At 48.3% G+C, this 22,716-nt stretch overlaps 1 protein-coding gene across 1 annotated transcript in view; it reads left to right on the forward strand.

The window, feature by feature from the left end:
- Positions 1-22,716, forward strand: part of LOC135824936 (uncharacterized) — a 25,009-nt gene continuing 2,293 nt past the window's right edge. Inside the window, exons 1-11 of the mRNA XM_065337677.1 lie at positions 1-690; positions 2,626-3,109; positions 4,281-4,410; positions 5,562-5,683; positions 6,159-6,270; positions 7,185-7,253; positions 7,804-7,864; positions 13,979-14,161; positions 14,763-14,914; positions 15,944-17,830; positions 21,273-21,956. Coding sequence (XP_065193749.1) covers positions 2,694-3,109; positions 4,281-4,410; positions 5,562-5,683; positions 6,159-6,270; positions 7,185-7,253; positions 7,804-7,864; positions 13,979-14,161; positions 14,763-14,914; positions 15,944-17,830; positions 21,273-21,956 — 3,816 coding nt within the window. The 5' untranslated portion in view covers positions 1-690; positions 2,626-2,693. The remainder of the gene's footprint in view (positions 691-2,625; positions 3,110-4,280; positions 4,411-5,561; positions 5,684-6,158; positions 6,271-7,184; positions 7,254-7,803; positions 7,865-13,978; positions 14,162-14,762; positions 14,915-15,943; positions 17,831-21,272; positions 21,957-22,716) is intronic.

Consider the following 22,716-nt stretch of genomic DNA (forward strand, 5'->3'; position numbering starts at 1 on the left):
TCATGGTCTCCATGGCGAAGGAGGTTGCGCGCGTCATATAAACACACACGCCGATATGCGATACTCACGACTTCTTTGACTACAAAAGTCAAGTGTCGGCTGAGCTGATGAACACCAAACTAACGTTTTACTGTCATAATCATTGTACCGGTACTTCCAAAGCCATGCAAGATTGGGAAGAAAAAAATAAGTGGCACGAGAGTAAGCAGGCGAAAGTCACACTACTTGTCATACGCATAGGCCAAGTAACAGCTAGTTTCTGACCATCAGCGCTATGACTTGCATGTCCATCGCATGAACATGATAATGTCTGGAGGTGAAACCATCAAAAAAAGGTGTTGAGAAGGAGAAAGCCGATAATTTTAGACTAGTATTTAGAGCGCTTCTCCGTTCCCCAGCTGGTGGACCGATGATTACTTTCACCGTTTGTTTTCCTTGTACATGTACTCATTTCATTCGGCGTGCCTTCCTGTTGACAACATTCTCATGGGCTCGCTCGTTGCTGCTTGAGCAACGCGACAAAAGGTTCCTGGAACAGCTTCGCTCGGCACCACTGGTGACTGTGCAAGTGTCGTGAACGTCAGGGCATGAATGAAGAGTTTCTGTTCGGTTGGCAAAAATATTCAACCGCTTCTACCGTGTTAGCGTGAGGTTACGACTCAGCAAGCCGCTATCTTCCTTGAAGAAAAGGTGAGCACGGTCCCTAGGAAAGCACTAGGGGAACCTATAATTGCATTTTTATCTCTCCAGAACATGACCATTTCGTGTGAAGTAAATTATGGCCTCGGCTTCTTGGTCTGGGTTTCCTATAATTATGTGTGTCTAATTATTTTGTACTGGAAAGGCGTTTCATTTTTTTGAGAACTTTTGAAAATAGAAAGGTCCATTGTAGCCTGGTCATCCATGCACTAAAGCTCCAATCGGCAACGCATGACAGAGGCGTCGGAAGGTAATTTAGTGTGGTACGGTCAGCCATCTGAAGTACAATTTACTCGTGGGGGAGGGATGGCTGAGCTGAAAATTTTGGAAATTTAGAGCCCAAATCAGTGCATTTTCAAGAAATAAATGATTGATTCACCGGGCACTTGGGGAAAATAGTGGTACGTAGCGTGTGCGACACCCCTGCATGAACAGTACAGTCGTCAGTTACACCGGGCACAACAATTGCTTTACAGTAAAACCTGTGACTAACGACCACCCCGGCCTGGGGCCAGAGAAAGCTGTCTTTAGTGACAGGTGGTCCTTAGTTAGAGGTTTGCACCGCACAACCGTAAATGCGTAAATGAATCTGTGCCTGGCGAAGTGGTCTGTAGTACCAGGCTGGTCGCTAGTCACGGTGGTCTGTAGTACCAGGCTGGTTGCTAGTCACGTGGTCTGTAGTACCAGGCTGGTTGCTAGTCACAGTGGTCTGTAGTACCAGGCTGGTTGCTAGTCACAGTGGTCTGTAGTACCAGGCTGGTTGCTAGTCACAGTGGTCTGTAGTACCAGGCTGGTTGCTAGTCACGGTGGTCTTTAGTGACAGGTGGTCCTTAGTTAGAGGTTTGCACCGCACAACCATAAATGAATTTAAGACCGTCTGTGCCTGGCGAAGTGGTCTGTAGTACCAGGCTGGTCGCTAGTCACGGTGGTCTGTAGTACCAGGCTGGTCGCTAGTCTCGGTGGTCTGTAGTAGCAGGCTGGTCGCTAGTCACGGTGGTCTGTAGTACCAGGCTGGTCGCTAGTCTCGGTGGTCTGTAGTAGCAGGCTGGTTGCTAGTCACGGTGGTCTGTAGTAGCAGGCTGGTCGCTAGTCACGGTGGTCTGTAGTAGCAGGCTGGTTGCTAGTCACAGTGGTCTGTAGTACCAGGCTGGTTGCTAGTCACGGTGGTCTGTAGTAGCAGGCTGGTTGCTAGTCACGGTGGTCTGTAGTAGCAGGCTGGTTGCTAGTCACAGTGGTCTGTAGTAGCAGGCTGGTTGCTAGTCACGGTGGTCTGTAGTAGCAGGCTGGTTGCTAGTCACAGTGGTCTGTAGTAGCAGGCCGGTTGCTAGTCACGGTGGTCTGTAGTAGCAGGCTGGTTGCTAGTCACAGTGGTCTGTAGTAGCAGGCTGGTTGCTAGTCACAGTGGTCTGTAGTACCAGGCTGGTTGCTAGTCACGGTGGTCTGTAGTAGCAGGCTGGTCGCTAGTCACAGTGGTCTGTAGTAGCAGGCTGGTCGCTAGTCACAGTGGTCTGTAGTACCAGGCCGGTTGCTAGTCACGGTGGTCTGTAGTAGCAGGCTGGTTGCTAGTCACAGTGGTCTGTAGTAGCAGGCTGGTTGCTAGTCACAGTGGTCTGTAGTAGCAGGCTGGTTGCTAGTCACAGTGGTCTGTAGTACCAGGCTGGTTGCTAGTCACGGTGGTCTGTAGTAGCAGGCTGGTCGCTAGTCACAGTGGTCTGTAGTAGCAGGCTGGTCGCTAGTCACAGTGGTCTGTAGTACCAGGCTGGTTGCTAGTCACGGTGGTCTGTAGTAGCAGGCTGGTTGCTAGTCACAGTGGTCTGTAGTAGCAGGCTGGTCGCTAGTCACAGTGGTCTGTAGTAGCAGGCTGGTTGCTAGTCACAGTGGTCTGTAGTAGCATGTTTTACTGTATTTCGTTTTGCTTTTTTCTAGTATCACTCCACCACCTGCTGCTGGACAGGAGACGTACTGGTGAGCGAGGCCAGCTGACACGCACCATCATGGACTCCACTGCCGTGCCAGCGTCGGATGAACCGAAGAGCTCTGCCATTGACATCGATGACACAAAGGAGTCGCACGCAGAGAACGCGGCTACAGAGGGCATCGCTACGGCGACGGAGAGCACACACGGAATGCAGGCGACGAAAGACGAGCCGCGCAGAACTGACCACATGCCTATACCTATCGAGGGATTATCATCGACACTGACGCTGGACTCCAAGACGGATGCACCACACGCAACGGGCACCGCAGCTCCTCCAAAGGGCACGCAGAAGAAGCCCGTTGCCAAGGATACGAGCGTGGACGCAAAGCAAGCGGCATCGGCGTACATGGCTGTGACGGAGATGATCCCGCGGGAGATATACGAGTGGCTGTGCGAGGTCGTACTGACGCGACCCGTGCGAGTGCCTAAACAGTGAGTCACACGGTCCGGGTGTTGAATTACAGTACTGCCGGGCGTCGAAGAACGACCAGGCTAGAATTTCATCAAGCACAGCATACCAATGTATACACGGTGACTCATCCGTACACGGAAATAGGAACGACCGAGGCTAGGAAGCTGACCCCCCCCCCCCCCAGTTCTTCGTTGACCGACAGTCCTGTAGACAAGCAGCTAGACAAACAGTTGGCATGTTCTCAATCTCCTGAATGAACAAATAAAAAAGGCTGTGATTGACAATTATTATTAAAGTGACGGCTGAGCATGCCTGTGAACATCAGTAGAACAAATACTATTGTTCTCACAGCATTTCAAGAACATCCACGTTTTAAAGGCAGCATTGAGTAGACATTTCTCAGGACGGCATTCAGAAAATCTATCCGATTCTGAAGTTACCTCAATTTGAAATGTCGAAACGAGTGGTTACAAGTGGTTAGGCGACAATGATTTAAGAATGGCAATCAAAAGGACCAGCTGAGTCAGCACTTCCATCACGGTTTTATTGGTTTTCTTGTACGTGTAATTAAATGAACGAACGGATCAAACGGCTGTGAACAATGAGGGAACTGGCAGGGGAAGCCATCACTTTTCCTCATTGTCCGTCACCGCTTGTTTTATTCGTTCGTTCTTTAAAGTATAAAAAAGCCGGTATGGAAATTATTGAATCAGTTGTGTTGTTGATTGGTTTCTTACATTATTATTGTTATTATTATCGCCTCATAGCTTGTTTTAAAACAGGTCAAATCGAGGCACACTCAAGATCACATAAGTTCACTGAGTGCCGTCCCGAAAATTCGTTTCTACTCCCGTAATGTAGCCTTGAACAGTTCGTTCTTACGGCACTGTCTGAACGATGGTGTTTGTCCTACTGGTGTCCACAGGCGTGTTCAGTCATACCTTAAATTACCTTTACCGCCTTTGATTTGTTACTTCTTTCAAGTACAATGGAGCTGTTATGAAATCCTGACTCAGCTTGTTCTGTTGATCACTATTCTTACACTGTTGCCGCCTCACCGCTTGTGGGAACGAGAATATGTTCCTGTTTTCGCACGGTTGCTTTCATCTTGCATGGGAAACAGCACACATAGTGTGTACCCGCATGTGTTTGTGCACGTGCACGTGTCTGACCGCTCTGTCCTATTGCCAGCGACCTGCGGAATGGATTTCTGGTGGCCGACTTGCTGATGAACTACTTCCCACACAAGCGCTCGCAGCTGATCATGGTGGATGGCTTGAGCTTGGAGGTGATGAAGAGCAACTGGAAGATCTTACGCAAGGTGAGCTCCATCATAAGTGTGCAATTTGTCAGGCTGACAGACTGAGTAACAGGGCTCAATGGGTGTAAAATACAGATAATACAGCACTGCTCAATGAAATCCAATGGCGTGAAATTTTGCACCCTGCACCAGTACACACCCCGGTGTTTGCAGGTATTGGGTTGCACAGCGCCCGGCGTGGCATACACTCACTTCAGGACCGCCGGGCGTAGTATTCAATTGGTCCGGTGGAACCAAAGCATTTCGTACATTGTGTTTGACATAGTGGGAACATACGACCTCCTTAGCGGCAAAGATGCAACAAATTTCGGCCAAACATGACCAGGCCACAAATAGCCGAAAATAAATATGCGCCGAATGTTTGTTGACTTTAATACTTAATACAATACAGTGCCGATCGAGTGAGTCAAGTATGCATTGAGCTCTGTGTAGTCAAGTATGCATTGAGCTCTGTGTAGTCAAGTATGCATTGAGCTCTGTGTAGTCAAGTATGCATTGAGCTCTGTGTAGTCAAGTATGCATTGAGCTCTGTGTAGTCAAGTATGCATTGAGCTCTGTGTAGTCAAGTATGCATTGAGCTCTGTGTAGCCATAGGCCTTCAAACACTGGCATGTTCACGAGTGAGTCAAGTATGCATTGAGCTCTGTGTAGCCATAGGCCTTCAAACACTGGCATGTTCACGAGTGAGTCAAGTATGCATTGAGCTCTGTGTAGCCATAGGCCTTCAAACACTGGCGTGTTCACTGGTGCAGGGTGCATAGTTGCGTACCGAAATAGCACTCGTATCATGACGCGCGGATAGTGGCAGCAGCATGGCTGACACGATGTGGATATGGTACCGCCTAGGTAGGCTCGCCACCAGCTCCAGATGCGTAGACTCCAATGTAGCCATCTATCTTAACCGCACATCCTCACAACACGACCTTGCCCGAAAATCTTGGTGCTTTGATCCTTTTTCAGCGGTTGGTGTAGCTCCGAACCGGCTTGGAGAGAATGTTGTGAAGATGTATGGTTGTTCATCAGCTGGTTAAATTAAACTGGCGAGCTGTTGCTCATAACTCATACCTAAGTTCTCGTCCGGTGCCCTTTCCTCACCCGCAGAGCTAGCTTTGATGTGCTCTTGTTCTCTGTGCTCTGTTTGTCACATGCAGTTTTTCCAGCAGCATCCGTCCCTCGCAGTGGACGATATCCTAATGGAAGGTGTGATGCACATGAAACCCAACGCTGCTGTGCGTCTCCTCTGCATCCTGTACCAGTGGCTGACACATAACACGTATGTACACTGTGCTGTTGTGTGCCGGGTGTGAGGTCAAATGCACACAACACGTTACATATATGTTCAGTGCTGCTGCTGCTTGCTGGGTGTGAGGTCAAAAAGACTCAACACGCACATGTATGTACAGTGCTGTTGTGTGCTGGGTGTGAGGTCCAAGACACACAACACTTGTGTACAGTTCTGCTGGGTGTGAGGTCCAAGACACACAATGCGTACGTACAGTGATGCTGTGTTCTGGGTGTGAGGTTGAGTCCTCGCTGGTAAACTAGTACACATTGTAGCCATACCGATGTGAAATACATGTCTCAAAGAAATCACTTTGTCTGATCTTGTATATGTGCATGTATGTGTACATCTGTGTGTGGATGCGCGCGCGCGTGCGCGTGTGTGCGTGGTGTGCATGTACGTGTAGTGTCCGTATCATGTATGTGTGTGTGTGTGTGTGTGTGCCCTTTGTTGTTTCCTTGTCCAGTATCTCTGACCGTACAGTACAGGAGACACTAAAGGCACCGCCCATGGCTGGTTGGACGGATGCAGTGTACCAGTCTCGTTTGCCGTTGTTTGCACGTACAACTGCATCACAGGTAGGAAGATTCGTCCCTTTCCTTGGCCTGGATGACTACGTGTCTGCTGGCTGCACACTGTAAGGTTTTGCGCCGGAGAACGCAGGGGCTCAAGGCGCAGCGTGGCATTGTACTAAATTGTTCCAATGTTAGTCGTATTGTTCTTGTCCCGCGATCAAGTTATGAAGAGTATCATATACGGTGCGACCAAGCACGTAGGAAATATGTAGATTACAGTACATGTGTTCTTAAACCTTAACATCTAGCCTGATTTGTTCCTATTTTTGTGCCATTCTCCAGCATAAGTGCGCCGACGAAGCGTTCTCCAGCGCCCTATCATACTAAACAACAAGAACACTCTGATCTCCAATTCAAAATTGGCATGAAACGTTGCCTCATATTGAAGCAGTCCAGTCATCCAGACTTTATTGCCAAGACGTACACCACTCCCTGGCGTGTCTACTGCATAAGTATCTTTAGGGATATTCCCAGCCTGCTCTGCCTGCAGGGAGCGTATCCTGTGCCCCAAAAAGGTGCAGCTAGGCATCCGTGAACCACTTTTTATGCAATGAACTACACCGACATTCACAGTCAACTGGGTGCTCTCCACTCAACATGGGACTAACATGACTGCAGCAACATGGGACTAACATGACTGCAGCAATTACTGTAATGAGTGTGTTTGTGTGTGTGTGTGTGTTGCGTGCGTGCGTGTGTGTGTGTGTGTGTGTGTGTGTGTGTGTGTGTGCGTGCGTGCGTGTCTTTGTGTGTGTGTGTGTGTGTGTGTGTGTGTGTGTGTGTGTGTGTGTGTGTGTGCGTGCGTGTCTTTGTGTGTGTGCATGTGTGTTTGCGTGTGTGTGTGTGCGTGGGTGTTTTTGTGGGTGTGTGCGTGTGCGCGCGCGCGCGTGTGTGTGTGTGTGCTATTGCTGCTGCAGACTCTGAAGACTAACCTCTGCACTACAGAACAACTCGGCCACGAGGACATCAACACGTCCAAGGACAAGGTGGATAGTGTACACAGTGTTGCTAAATTCCTATCCTACTGCCCTTGCCATCTCTCTCTCTCTCTGCAGAACAGCAGCAGACAACCCGGCAGGAACTCTCTACTTAGACCAATTGTTGGGTTTCTCTCATCTTCTTGCTCACTGCACTTTTGCTAGAATACCTGGCTATAGGCAAGGGGAACGGGCAGATGAAAGAGGGCTTGCCTGAACGGTGTGACGGTTGGCTGACAACCCCTACCCCCTTGCTGGCCACACTCTAGTCTAGGTTTGGTCCTATGGTGGAATTTTGTCTTTGATCAGGCTTTGATCCAGATATGGTTTAGAACATGCAACACATACTTACGTCATGCACTGAAATGGTGGAGAATCTATAAAATGCAATGATCTTGATTTGAAACTTCCGGACCATTTCCAGAGGACTACAACCTCAACCAACACAGGGAGGCACTAACCCCTCTCACGACCACCCAAGCTACACAGCGGATAAGCATGGTCTGCCGGCAGTTCTGTGTGTGACGACATGTTGTGGTGTTGTCTGTTGTATGCGCAGGCCCAGTTCATAATCACAGAGTATGAGAAGCGCCGTCAGGAGGTCAAGCACAGAGATCCGAGTGAGTATTCGCTGTACTTTATATCTGACTTTGGTTGGGGAGGCGAAGCCGGCGATCAGGGAGAGGAGATGAGCATGCACCGCCTTCACCAGGGGCGGATCCAGAGATCTCTAAAGGCGGGATCCAGTTTAGCCGAAACTGAATAGCTGGTACATATGCATGTACATTTATGGTTCCAACTTTCCAGGAGTACATTTGCGAAATTTAGGGGGTTCTGCGGAAAACCGGAACCTTGACAATAAAGAGTTCAGTGAGTTGGTCGACAAGCCATTGGTTAGCCATTCTCATTGTAATATCAAAAAAAGTATTCTTTCTAGACCAAAGAGTGGTATATATGATTAAAATAAAGATAGAAATAAAGAGTCGGCGTGGAGAAAGCAATTTTATGAGTGCAATAAAGAGTATAATAGTAGGGTGTTCGGACGATTTTGAAAGTTGCTCCGATCTCCTCGATTTTAGTCTCATTGGAAAGAGTAGGATAAACTAGCCGGGAAATATATAAGGTTTGTCTAAATCCGACCAGACGTTCAAGAGTTATGATCGTTTGAAGTGCGCTGGTTGGCACTTTTACTGGAACAGTTTTGATGCAGGCCAGTGGCACAAAACCGGGAAATTCAAAACCAACAAGAACAAGGTGAAAATCAATTTCGTTCAGGGTCTTTCAAATTTTCACAGATGATAGCCAATAGAAAGCTTCCATCACTTGACCAATTTTTTTGGTATTCCATCTAGCCAAATTCAAATTAAGCCCATAGCAACCACCATAGCAACGCATACAAATTAGTCGAAATATATGCGAAAGATGTAACCCTTCACAGGCTGAAGCTAATTGGAATACGGGTACTACAAAGACGCATCACCAGGAGGAGATTACAGTTATCTACCCAATGTAGATGAAGCATCCAAGAAAATTACATACGCACTCAGCCGAGACGGCACCCGCACCCGGGCATGTTGCGCCGCGGGACCGGATGCCGGGATGGATGCAACCAATTAACAGGTATGCTGCACCATTGCAACACGATGTAAGCTTCAGCCAGGCCAAGGCAGCAGTCCTGCTAATCATCAGCTTTAGAAGGACAACTTGATCCCAGTCATATACGGCGCGTGCGGCACTTCGGGGCAATTGGTGTCGCACGTTACATGTAATTCATTCATACGATTTGCACAATCAACAGACAGTTCATTTATCGGATGATTGTGCAAGCGTAATTTGGATGTAAATTATAAAGTCGACAAATACACTGCCCTACATTGCCCATGCAGTATGTGGATGACAATGTACTCCAGACACGGTGCATACGGCATTGCGTAGCTGCACTGTGTTAGCGCGCTGCAATTTTGCAAATCCTAAGAGTGTCAATTCTGTGCAGAGTTTCAGCTGCATCATGATTGAACGCAGTATTGGCAGGAAATCTGTTCTTGACCAATTTGTCTGCACAATGGCTTTCTCCAATCTCCAGATACAGCGACCAGAGGTTTATCTGATGTGGTAGCTCAGCGAAACTACAATTTACAAATAAACAGCACTACAGCCAAGTCCATCAACTCCAATGATGTACATGTACATGTACATGTACTCCATACATTTGGTATCCTGGCGCAAATCAATCGCTCATAGAACAAGAAGACAGCATCGTACAGCCTCCAAATTTCACACACTGCGTAGTTTTTCGACGCTGAAGACGATGGAATGGTCGTCGGCGTTGCGACCGGCCCAGAACAGGCCGAAATCGATACCCTGAAGTTGCGCAGGGCGTAACATTGCTAAAATTCGTCGTGTGGAAACGAGACTTACGGTCTCAACAGCAGAGACATCTCCTCTTTCCAACAAAGAAACAAACTCGTCCTGAGCTGCTAAAATTTTACCTTGCCAAGGCAAGAAGCACAGTGATGTACGATTGTGCCACGGACCCCGTACAAAACTGTTTCCACTCAAAATGCGCCTGGGTTCGAGGCACCGAACACCCTAATAATAGATGCAGACATGACCAGACAACAACGAGTTAATGGAATTTTAAAGGATTTTTATTATTCAAAATCGATTTTCGTGTTCCGCTCTTCAGTGAATATTATCGGAACTGAGGGTAAGGCCACAAGTTTTTATTTCTATGTTTCTCGTCACCTGAAAATCTAAAAACGTATACGAGAGGTGGAAAAAATAAAAAATGACCGAAAAATATAAAAAGTTTATTAGACCTGTGTTCACACTAAAATCCACCAATACACCATTCAAAATAGCATCCATAGTTAGCAAATAGTATGTGGTAGGAGCTTCTGTCACAATCTGAGCATGTGCAGCTAGATTGCGCACAAAAAAATGCCATCCTTGCAGCATGTGTCGTGCAGGCCAGGCCACATTATGTACATGTGCATGAGTGTGCTGGTCCCCACATGCACAGTCAGTGCAGCACAGTTTTTTTCTTTTTTTCTTCCAGACTCCTGAATCGTATGAGAAACATAGAAATAAAAACGTGTGGCCTAATGTATACAAAAAAGAACATTAAATAACTGCATAATTAAAAGTGTGAAAAAAGGAAGTGCTACAGCATTACATAATAGGTATCACACATAGTGCTAAAATATATTTAAAAAATACTGAGTGCAAACCCAAACCATGAGGTGATACCGTGCAACATAACACGAAGTTTACATCTGATAACCAGCTACGAGAACAACTTTAAAGCGACTACATGCTTCTTTTGTTTACAAAGAACAGGATTATGTACACGAATACATACAGCTTCCAGAACCTTCAACTGCTTAACATAACTTGCACGGCACAAAACAGAAAAGTGAGAATCATTGCACACACTAAGACAATCTGGACGTGATAACAAGTGACAAAATACAGCTGACTTTTTGCTCACGTCACTCTCTTCCGTCTCATCCTGCTCCTTTCCTTCCATCTCCGCCTCATCCTCGTCCTCCGTCTCATCTTCATCATCATCATCACCATCATCATCAGTCACTTCCTAATCATCCGTCTGATGCTCAGTCTCACTGCACTCCTCATCACCCTCCAACATGGCTCCATCATCTCCACCAGCATCACACGTCATTTCACCACTGCTCCGCGTCACCATTGCTGGGTTCTCTGCTACTACACACCCATTTCCACTGTCCATTTAGCGTGGGCCAAGTCCATTCCGTGCATAAATTTCAAGTCGGAATAGTTAGCTGTGCTTCTTCTGGGTCTATGGGTAAGGATATTGGTTTCCTTTTGGTTTGTCGATGAGCTCCCTCTCTGTCCAGATACAGTCGGCACCGTGGATCCCAGCACCGGGTGGACCACCGTCTCGGTAGTCACCAAAGGTAAACATGGTAAAGGGGTGGCTCAGGCGGAGGCAAGGGCAACTGCCGAGGTGAGGGTTCAGTGTCTCTCGGTGGCCTCTCCTCCATTCCAGGACGATGATGTTGTGCTAGAGTAGGCTCCGCTGCCGTTCGCCGTGGGTCGAGAAGTGGTGACCAGGTCACTGATGGCAAACCCACCCCAGCTCCAGCCACCCATGGCATCGCAGGTGGTGGGGCCGGTGGTGGCACGGGAACAGGCGGCACTGTCGGCACAGCGTGTTTGTCTACTGAGCTAACTGGGTTCTTGCACGGCCTACCACGCTTTGGCCGCTTTGCTCTGGCTGCTGGTGATAATAAGTGCAACGGTACATGTTGTCTGATACGTGCGTTCAGGCGTTGAAGAGTCCTACCAACGTACCGGGCAGCACAATTCCGGCACTCAAAGAGATACACCAAATGGCTTGAAAGCTGGGGAGGTTGGACATCCTTCCTCACCATGAACGCACGTACCGTGGTGATAAAGTGGGCAGCAAAGTATGTTTTATTAACTAGGGTCTTGATAGCTCTGGACATGCTGACAGACGCGTTGCCTTTCCAAGGCAGGCATAAGTAGATAGGACACTTCCGAGGACCTGTGAATATATCTTTGTTATTAGATTCTTGCTTCAGTATTTTGTTCAATAAGTCATGTGGGTATCCATTCTTGAGGAATATTGATCTGAGAAATTCCAGCTCATCGTTGAGCTTCGTTTCGGAGCAGAGTCGCTTTGCTCTACCCACCAGGTTACGTACCAGGTTCACCTTGTATTGATGTGAGCAATATGAATTATAGACGATGCACTGCCCAGTGAAAGTGGGCTTTCGGCAAACTGATGTTACGACGCTGTTATTAGATTTTTCTACCTGCACATCCAGAAAGGAGAGTTTGTTGTCATGCTCATGCTCACATGTGTATTTAGGCACTGGGTGTAGGTTGTTTAGATGATGAAAGAATGTGTCACATTGCTCAACAGAATCAAAATATGTAAAAGAATCATCAACGAAACGAACGTATACCTGAGGCCACATCGACTCATTGATCAATGATTCACTGTATCCAACGAATATATTTGCCAAAACGGGTCCAAGGGGAGACCCCATGGCCACACCGTCCACCTGCCGATACATTATGTCGTTGAACGAGAACTCCATGCCAGTAGTGACCAAGGACATTAACTTACGGAAGGCTGTCTCCGACAACCAAGGAGTATCTACCGAATCATTTCGATACAGTACATCAGTACAAATATCGATTGTCTCATCCAACGGTACGTTCGTGAACAGTGATACTACGTCAAATGAACACATATGAGCACTAGCAGGAACCTGATGGGAGCGCAAGATATCTACAAACTGGCAACTGTCTTTCACTGTGTGCGTACAGTAATAACTTTGTACGATTCCGAGAATAACACGAAGCCACTTAGAGATGCTGTACTGTGGAGATGAAACCATTGAAAGTATCGGCCGCAAAGGACAATTGTTATGTATTTTTGGCAAGCCAGAAAGTCGTGGACGGATGGAACCCATTGGCTTGATTTTAAGAAACTCGCCATTGATAATTTCCTTTTCGGCTTTTAGTAGCTTGAGATACGTAACTAGGTTCTTCTCTACTTTGACGGTGTTGTCATGTGTCGCGACTGGGCTCAATTTTGAGAACTTCGAGGTATCATCAAGGATGACTGCCATTTTGAAAAGGTATTTCTCTCTAGTGAGGATGACTGTGGCCCGTCCTTTGTCAGGTCGGGTTATGATGACCGCATTGTTTTTTACGAGTTCCCGGCGAGCTTTAAGATGTTCACGAGATAAGGAGATAAGAAAGGTTTTGTTAAGCCGTTGAAGGTTCTGGAAGCTGTATGTATTCGTGTACATAATCCTGTTCTTTGTAAACAAAAGAAGCATGTAGTCGCTTTAAAGTTGTTCTCGTAGCTGGTTATCAGATGTAAACTTCGTGTTATGTTGCACGGTATCACCTCATGGTTTGGGTTTGCACCCAGTATTTTTTAAATATATTTTAGCACTATGTTTGACACCTACTATGTAATGCTGTAGCACTTCCTTTTTTCACACTTTTAATTATGCAGTTATTCAATGTTCTTTTTGTATACATTACCCTCAGTTCCGATAATATTCACTGAAGAGCGGAACACGAAAATCGATTGTGAATAATAAAAATCCTTTAAAATTCCATTAACTCGTTGTTGTCTGGCCATGTCTGCATCTATTATACTCTTTATTGTACTCATAAAGATAGAAATATTTAGGATACTTTTCCAGACGTTTCGTTGTTCTGAACAACATTGTACACTTTTTTTTAAATTTATTTTAAAGATGATAGTAGTGAAAGGGAAAAAATTGGAGGCGTGTCCAATTTCGAAAGAAAAGTTGTCAGCGCAGACGCAACCCACAGTCAACTAAGCCAATTTGGTAACGGAACGTTTTCGTTCCCTTCTTATCATGAAGTTTAGTACTGGGCGGTGATAAATGTAAATCCGGGGCCCTGTCAGCTGTGAATGTGTGTAGTTTGCAGTGGACAATGGCACGTCCCCTGGTGCATAGGTGCGCGTGTGCGCGTGTGTGTGCTTGTATGCGTGCGTGTGTGTGTGTGTGTGTGTGTGTGTGTGTGTGTGTGTGTGTGTGTGTGTGTGTGTGTGCTTATATGTGTGTGTGTGTGTGTGTGTGTGTGTGTGTGTGTGTTTGTTTATGTATGTGTGTGTTCGTCTGCATTTGTGTGTGTGTTTGTGTGTGCATGCACGTGCATGTTTTGTGACCCTGAGCCAGGTCGCTTCACCACCAAGCCCAAGATTGACAAGTACCCACCGGCGAAGAGGGGCATGACACCTCCCAAGCCCAGAATACACGACCGCAAACAGCTGGGTAACACGCAAGAGACGGACGATATTGATGTGAAATTTGGAGAGATGTCCCTGCCAACAAGCCAGCCAGGATCACGAAGTCAAGCAGGTAAATTACACCTCCCCTTCAGGACCGATCGTGAGATAACTACTAGTAGTCATGAAAAAGTATACTGTGTTCCGATGACGAGTAAACTTGCCATGCATGTACAACATTAAATGTTGTTTAAATTTTTAAATTTTGTAGAGTGCATACACATCGTTGTTCATGTTAGTCTTTCTCCGATCTTAATACATGAAGGCTCGTCGGGAAGCTGAGAAAACAAGCATTCCTGGGGCATGTCCTTTGATATGGTGCGGTAAGGAATCACGGAGCCCCGGACACCGAAACGCGAGTTCACCTAAGTGTCCCAATGTGCTGCGTAACAGTAGTGTGTGTGTGTGTGTGTGTGTGTGTGTGTGTGTGTGTGTGTGTGTGTGTGTGCGCGCGCGTGTGTGCGCGCGCGTGTGTGTGTGTGTGAGTGTGTGCGTGAGTGTGTGTGTGTGTGTGTGTGTGAGAGAGAGTGTGTGTGTGTGTGTGTGCGTGCGGGCGTGCGTGCGTGCGCGCGCGCGTGCGTGTGTGTGTGTGTGTGTGTGTGTGTGTGCGTGCGTGCGCGCGCGCGCTCGTGTGTGTGTGTGTGCACTATGTGTACATATCTTTAAACAACCAGGCTCGATGACGAAAGGCTACAAGCCACCCACTGTGGTGTTCAAGCTGACAGATCGCTACCCAGAACGCGGTTACTACCATCCTGCTGGTCGCCTTGGCAACGGTACCACGGAAACGGGAAGGGATGCGCATGCTCAGGTTTTGGTTACCAAGGTGAACATGGTGAATTTTTGAAATTAGGGTGCAAAAACCTGCGTTCTGGACACTTTAGGCATTGTGTTAAAAACAGAGGTCTGGCTGAAGCCGAACCGGCAGCTACGCCCCTGCACTCTGCACTCTAACCACATGAACAGAACATACACGTATCATGGACCTCATGAACACACATGGAGAGCCGTGGGCCAATAGCCCCGGTGAGAAGGCAGTCTTGCCTGTTCATATGGTGAAGTAAAATAAAGAAACAACAACAACAACAACAACATGAGCCTACCACTTGTTTCTTCTTCTTTTTTTAAATTTTTGGGTGCACGTGTGGAAAGAGGGACACCGAACAGAAAACAAGATGATAGTGTACCACTGTGTGTGTGTACCACTTCTTTGGCCAAAACCTCTGTCTCTGTATATCTGCCTCTCTTCCTCTCTCTCTCTCTCCTTCTCTGCCTCTCCTTCTCTGCCTCTCCTTCTCTGCCTCACCTTCTCTGCCTTCCTATCTCTACCTCTCTATTTCCACCTTTTTATCTGTGCTTCCCTGCTTCTGTCTCTCTGTCCTTGCCTCCCTACCTGTTGTCTCTCCATCTCTGTCTCTCTATCTTGCTGTATCCTTTCCTTTTCTGTCCAATTACTCTAACTTCAGAAATTTTAGGTGCTCAATATTGTCGGTATGAGGGCAAAAGGCCAGGTTAAGTGAACAGAAATTTTCGGTACAGAGAAGCAGTTCCCTATTGGATTATGTGTGTTAGTGTTTGTTCAGTGTATCAAAAAAAACTTAGGTATGAAGCAGACACACCGGAAGTACCGAAAATAAAAGTACACCGAAAATTTGTGAAATTACAGTATCTGTGCCTCCCTATCTCAGCTGTCTCTCTATCTCAGCTGTCTCTCTATCTCAGCTGTCTCTCTATCTCAGCTGTCTCTCTATCTCAGCTGTCTCTCTATCTCAGCTGTCTCTCTATCTCAGCTGTCTCTCTATCTCAGCTGTCTCTCTATCTCAGCTGTCTCTCTATCTCGCTCTGCCCTTTCCAGGCTATAGACCAGGATGTACCTACACTGTCACCGGCAGGCGCGCGTCCAGGAGCAGAGCAGCTGTGCATCGATCCTCATCGCACCACAACCACCCAGCCTCCTGGCAACGACACAGCTGATGTCCACCGTCCTAGCTCACCACCGCACCTACCCGTGCACCGGGTAACGGACAAGATTGCCACGCTGCACGACACCGACTACTCGTACGCATTGCTCGTGGAGGCTGCTGGGAGGCAGGGCTTGGAGTCGGGCTCTTCGCAACCAGTCCCGGTGCGTCTGCATCGGTATGACCGCGACGATCCTCCGCAGCATGTCCTTGACACCTTGCACCCAGACTGCAGCCGAATTATCGGCCACAGCGAGAACGTGCGGCGAGGTGACGAATACCGAGGCTTCCGTCCGACGATGCACCACTTCCCGCTGTTCAAACCGACCTGTTCTGTGCCAACCGATCGCGATATCCCCAAGCCAGCTGCAGCTGCTGACAACAAACACGCTGACCGCACGCAATCTGATCCCAGTGCCGACGCGAGATCTGCACCGCTATCTCCAGCAGACAATATCGTGCGAATCCTGGCCGAAATGGACGACGCCACGCTGGAGCAGCTCAATGCATTCGAGTCGTGCTCGGAAGACGATGCATCCGGTGGCGACGACGATAGTGACGAGGAAGAAGACGACGCTGACGTCCGCTCACTGGCATCCCTACTGCATGTCCGGGCATGTGCACGGGCAGCGTCCGGGGAGGCAAACGACCCCGACCTGCTGGACATTCTGACCCGGGCCGGGGACAAGGACGTCCTGCTGAGCGAGGAGGACTACTTACACTATCAGAGCTTTGGCAAACAGACTCTCTACGTCAAGGACAAGAAACAACAGCCGCAACTCGCAACCGGGGCGCTGACTAAAAGCTTCGTTGTCGGCGGCGGCGGCAACGACGACGGCATGGCAGTCGGCAAGAAGCGGAAGACGAGCGACAAAGCACACGCCGGCGGTGACGCCAAGGTCAGTCACCACTCCATCGGTGGCAAGCGCAAGCCGAGTGACGCCCATCGTACCAGTCAGCAGTCCGTTGCCAGCCCAGTACCGGGCATTAAGCGCGAGGCTAGCCAGATTTTCGGACAAGACCAGCAGCAGCCGCAAGCGGAAACGGCGGGGCAGAGGCAACTTTCACCCGTACCGGTACCGCGTGCAACAGGCGTGGGCGCTAGCCAGCAGCCAGACGCAGGAGGTCGACTCTTGGCGGGGCAGGCCGAGGCCAAGCGCAGCACCGTGCCGATAGTCTCCGTGTCCGAGGAGGTAACGACGTCGACAGAACGAGCCGCCGCGGCGCCAAGACGACCGTCAATCACCATGGCCGCTGCCCCCGTCGCTCAGTATGCTGGTAGAACACCGGGACCAGGCGCAGCGCTGCTCTTACGCCGTCAGTGGTCCGATGATTCCGACGACGACGATGAGTCCAGTATGTCAGCGACGATGACGTCACAACAGGCGCAATCTGCCGACACGACATCATCCGCTGACCTCAATGACGGCACCGATGTGGCCAGCATGCCGGGCGACGGATTTTACGTGGTGCAGCCCAAGTCGACGCTACATGCAGACCCGGCCCGGCTGAGCCTGGAGGAGGTGTTGCGTTTTCGCTTCCACACGCACAACCGGCAGTTTCCCCAGTGGCGCCTCGGAAAGTTGCCCGCGGGATGTAAACTGCCGGACATGGAGCCATGCTCCCCTGCTGGCGTTCCGGAGGATTTGATCGCAGCGCTAGGAGTTGAGAAGCCAGCGGTGGCCCAGCCCAATGATGCTGAGCAGAAGGCGGAATTGAAGTCCGAGATTGGTGTCGCGACGCGTCGAAGCAGGCTGGAGACGCTGCTACGTGTGCACGAGGTGAGTTTGGTGTGGTAGCATGCATTGAGGGGTGTTGAGTATGGTAAAATTAATAGTGGATGTCCGTCGATGATCACCTATAATATTTATTCCCGTAGCTATGCAGAAGACGTTACTTCAGTAACGTCTGGCGCTAGCCAGGGTCCACACAGCTTTAATTCCCGTAGCTATGCAGAAGACGTTACTTCAGTAACGTCTGGCGCTAGCCAGGGTCCACACAGCTTTAATTTGGTATTTGTTTGTTTGTGTGTTTGTTTGTTTGTTTGTTTGTGTCACGCCTGGCGCTATCACGTATCTGTCCCGTATCTGTCCCGTATCTGTGACTACAAAGGCTCTACAGGATTGTACATAACAGCTGTCCACAATATTTGCGGGCTCCTGTATCTGTCCCGTACCGTACCAATATTCGTTGTATTATGCATACGACTCCCTGATGTAGAGTGGGATTTGGAAAGAAATAGGGAGACGAGGAGGAAATTAAATTAGAATAGACGCCGATTAGGTGATAGGATGCGTCTGCATAAACATACTTTGGAAGAGAGATCCCGTCGTCTCCAAACAAAGCGTGAACGAGCGATTCAGCGCCGGTCACAGGAAACGTCGGAAGAGAGATCCCGTCGACTCCAGAACGCCCGTGATCGGTAGAGTCCGGCGGTACCAGGCAACGTCAGGACAGACATCCCGTTGAGTCCAGAACGCCCGTGATCGGCAGAGTCTAAGCCGGTCCCAGGAAACGTCAAGACAGACATCCCGTCGAGTCCAGAACGCCCGTGATCGGCAGAGTCAGCGCCGGTCCCAGTAAACGTCAGGACAGACATCCCGTCGACGCGCAGAAAAACTAAATCTGCAGCCTCTTTTGCCGTCGAACAGGATACGTATTTATATAGGAGACTGTAAAGTTATGTAATGTCCAAATTTCGACGTGAGCAGCAGGTCACTCGCGTTGATTTTTTCGACGTGCGAGCCAAATAACGCGAGCTGAACTTTCGCGTCGCAGACATCCCGTCGACGCGCAGAAAAACTAAATCTGCAGCCTCTTTTGCCGTCGGACAGGATACGTATTTTAGGAGACTGTAAAGTTATGTAATGTGCTCCACAGGCAACCATGCATTCGGCGTCGTCATTGGCTCAACAGGTCAATGTAGATGTATTACTATAAAAAGGCCAGAAAATCCGATTCCTGTATTAAAATCAACTAATGTTCGCTGGCGATTTAATTTCGCTGATTTCGCCGCTTGGTACCAACCGGACAAAGTAAATCGCAGGCCAACGTTTGTCATATTATAGGCAAATGATGCATGATTGAGCAATGGATGCATGTGAGAGCAAAAATACCGATCGATTTCAAATTTGACGTGAAACTGCGCGTCACGTCGGAAGTAACGTGCATCTTAACCTCTCTAATCGAGAGGTTTCTATTTCTCATCGGCCAAAATTTGTTGATTTACAATATAAGGAGATAAAAATTAAAGAAGGAGCAAAACAAAAGTAGATGATTATTAGAGAAACAACAATCCGCAATAAATTCTGCAAATACTTTTGCCTAACTCATAATATTCAAACCGATTGAAACGTTTTTGCAATACAGTGATGTGGCCAATGAACGGAAAAAGACAATTCCATCAGTTCTTATAACATGTACGATGAGCTTGGCAAAAAAGCATAAAAGCATAGCGTAGGGCCCTGAGCTTCCAAGCTCTCTCGTTTGGTGTTTGTTTGTGTGTTTGTTTGTTTGTGTCACGCCTGGCGCTATCCCGTATCTGTCCCGTACCGTACCGTACCATCAAACACAGCTGGCCACATACAGCTGGCCGCACTATTCAAATAGGGCTTTCAAACGCAAAATCATAACGTGAAGCAACTTGGAAGAATGGGTATGAATGTGAAGTGTATGGGGGAATGCATGTAGGGCGATAGTGCGGGTTCGAATCCCAGGTAATGCCTGAAAAAATAGGAAAATTGAAAAATTTATAACATCTCTATTCTTTTTGCCGTCATCAAGGCGGTTGATGGTGTCGTATTACCCTCGACCGTACCTGTCCCGTACATGTCCCGTACATGCCCCGTACCTGTCCCGTACCTGTCCCGTACCGTACCATACAATCAAAGACGGCTGGCCACAATGCATATTCAAATAGGGCTTTCAAATACAAGATCGTAACGTGAAGCAACTTGGAAGAATTAGTATGTATGCGAAGTGTATCGGGGGATGCATGCAGGGCGATAGTGCGGGTTCGAATCCCAGGTTATGTCTAAAAACAAAAAGTAGAAATTTATAAGAATTTATAACATCCCTATGCTTTTTTGTCGAGGTCATCAAGGCAAAAAAAGCATAGCGTAGGGCCCTGAGCTTCCAAGCTCTCTCGTTTGGCTGTTCCGTATGGTTGTTTGATAGATGTGCAACAGCTAGCTCAATAGAGATTTTAAGGAGGTAAGGGGACAGCTTAGGCCAAATGTCATAGTCGTAATTTTGATGTGAACAGATTTTTCAGAGTCTTAGGTACATTAGGTTTCTAATTCTGAAATAAAAAAGGGTGGTTCCCATACCCGTTCTGTCAACTTCAGCCACTTTTCCACCCCTAGTTTTTACGGACATTGCTGGGTGGTTGCACATTTTTCTACTATAATGCAATGCTGCAAGAGATTGAGATATTATTATCTTTATAATCTCTTGCAGCATTGTATTGAAACTTTCGGGAACAAAAACCGTCTCGGTTTGGATTGAAAAGAAAGTAGGAAAATGTCACTGGGACTAAGCACTCCACCGAAAATTGCAAAATGCAAAGCTGGGTTTTCCTCGAAAAAAGGAGAAAAAAGTGGTTTCTCACATGATTTCCAACGTCACAGTAATATTTTATGAACGTGGGTTTATGGAATTCTTTCATGGAAAGGAACAGGTTTGCCAAATCAAAACAGGGGTTCTCCATATTCGTTGAGACAATAAACACCACTAACGTAGGAAAAATGCCATATTTTGATACTGCGTGTTCAGGCCTGCAAAGTGGCTCAATTTGATTGGTGGCAAGAGGTAAAAACAACCCAGATAGTCCTCTCTTTGTGTGTCCTAAGCAATTTATAGAAAAAAGGTCGCCAAAAGTGGGGTTCGAACCCACAAACCTGGTTTATGTTCATGCATGTACCACACAGAGATTGACTGAAGCCACTGCACATGCTCATTTTACAGACCCGACTGAACCGGTCCGGTAGATGAGGCCAGTGCCGGACAACCCTGCTGATGCTTAACTAATGCTGAGGAGATTATGTGTACATGTACCCACCATATCCTACACAGAGTGTGAAAGACTACGGCATTGCCAGACCAATTGGAAACTACGTGTGTGGGCATGTGTGTGTGTGCGCGTGCGTGTGTGTGTGCCTGTGTGCCTGTGTGTCCGTGTATGTGTGTGTCTCCCTCCCCCTCTCTCCATGTAATCCCGTGCAGCACTATCTACGTGTGTACGAAGCGCAGAGTGGTCGCCTGAACGCCACTCACGCACACGCCATCGGAGACCTCTCCCAGTTCAGCGCCGACGAGATCAAGCTGAACAGAGACCGTCTGCTGGCAACACTGGAGGACTTAGAACGAGCGGAGCACATGAAGAAAAACTCAAAGCGCACTGATATCGAGATACCCGATGAGGACACGTGGACACCTGATACATATATTGAAAGTCCAATGTACACTTCCACTCCGATGGCGGGTCTTCCCGACGAGCTATCTTACCTCAGCAGCAGTGAAGATGATGATGACCACCGCACCGATATCATATACTCGTATCCGGGTGTTGGCGACGCGGCCAACGTGCAGCATGCCCGGCGAACGCTGAACGAACACGAGCGTATCTACATGGCGCTGCTTCAAAAGGACGGCAGCACTCTAGTCCAGGACACCTTCTTGCCGGCTGACATGAGCAAGGCAGCCGACATTGGCAGTATCACTGGTGACGTGGTCGCGATCAAAACAGCGCCACCCCCCGCCGTGGACCGTAATCAAAAAAGTGCCGAGACTAGTGATGATTCGTATTCACAAGGCCGTCACCCAGCCTGGCCAGAGAGCAGTGATTCCGTGGATGAAGATGCCTACTTAGAGCAAGTACTTGACTTTCTGGAGCAAGTGGAGCACATGGTACGTGTTAGGAGAAGTGATGTTTCAATGCCTTTGTGTGCACGCGTGTGTGTGCGTGTGCACGCGCGAGTGTGTGTGGTGTATGTGTGTTTGTTCCTTTTGAACCCCTCCCCCTATCCCGGGGAGACCCACGTGACCAGTTATGGCAGGCAGCAAGTACATGTGCATGTGGGTGTTGGCGTGCGGTTGTGTGTGTGTGTGTGTGTGTGTGTGTGTGTGTGTCCGAGCGTGCCTGCGCGTGTGTGTTTCTTTTGAACCTCTCTGCCCTCTTCCGGGAGACATAAAGCTGTGTTCACAACTGGCGCATGGACGCAGTTCGCTTGCGGTTCATGCGTGCCCAAACGCGCGCTCAGGCTTTCACAAAAAACAGCAATCTGAGTCGTATTTAGCGCGTGGGACACCTTCGAGTACTAATTGTTTGACCCCGCCAGTCAAAGTCACTGGCACGTACGGTGGTACGCACCTGATACGCGCTGAAAATTTGAACATGTTGGAATTTCCATTTCGGCGCGTTTCCGTACGCATGGCGCCCCAAAAGCCAGCAAAAATACGCACAAACGCGTGGTTTCACGCGCCAGTTGTGAACACAGCTTAATACATGACCTGTTTTGGCAGTGAGCAAGTACAAGTGTGTGTTTGTGCACGTGTGCGTGCGTGTTTTGTGTGTGTGTGTATGTGTGTGGTGTGTGTGTGTGTGTGTGTGTATGTGCATGTGTGTTTGTGTGTTACTTGGATACGTGCATTGAATTACTTCAAGTAT

The sequence above is a fragment of the Sycon ciliatum genome, chromosome 9 (genome assembly GCF_964019385.1).
Source record: "Sycon ciliatum chromosome 9, ocSycCili1.1, whole genome shotgun sequence".
In the NCBI taxonomy this organism is placed as follows: domain Eukaryota; kingdom Metazoa; phylum Porifera; class Calcarea; order Leucosolenida; family Sycettidae; genus Sycon; species Sycon ciliatum.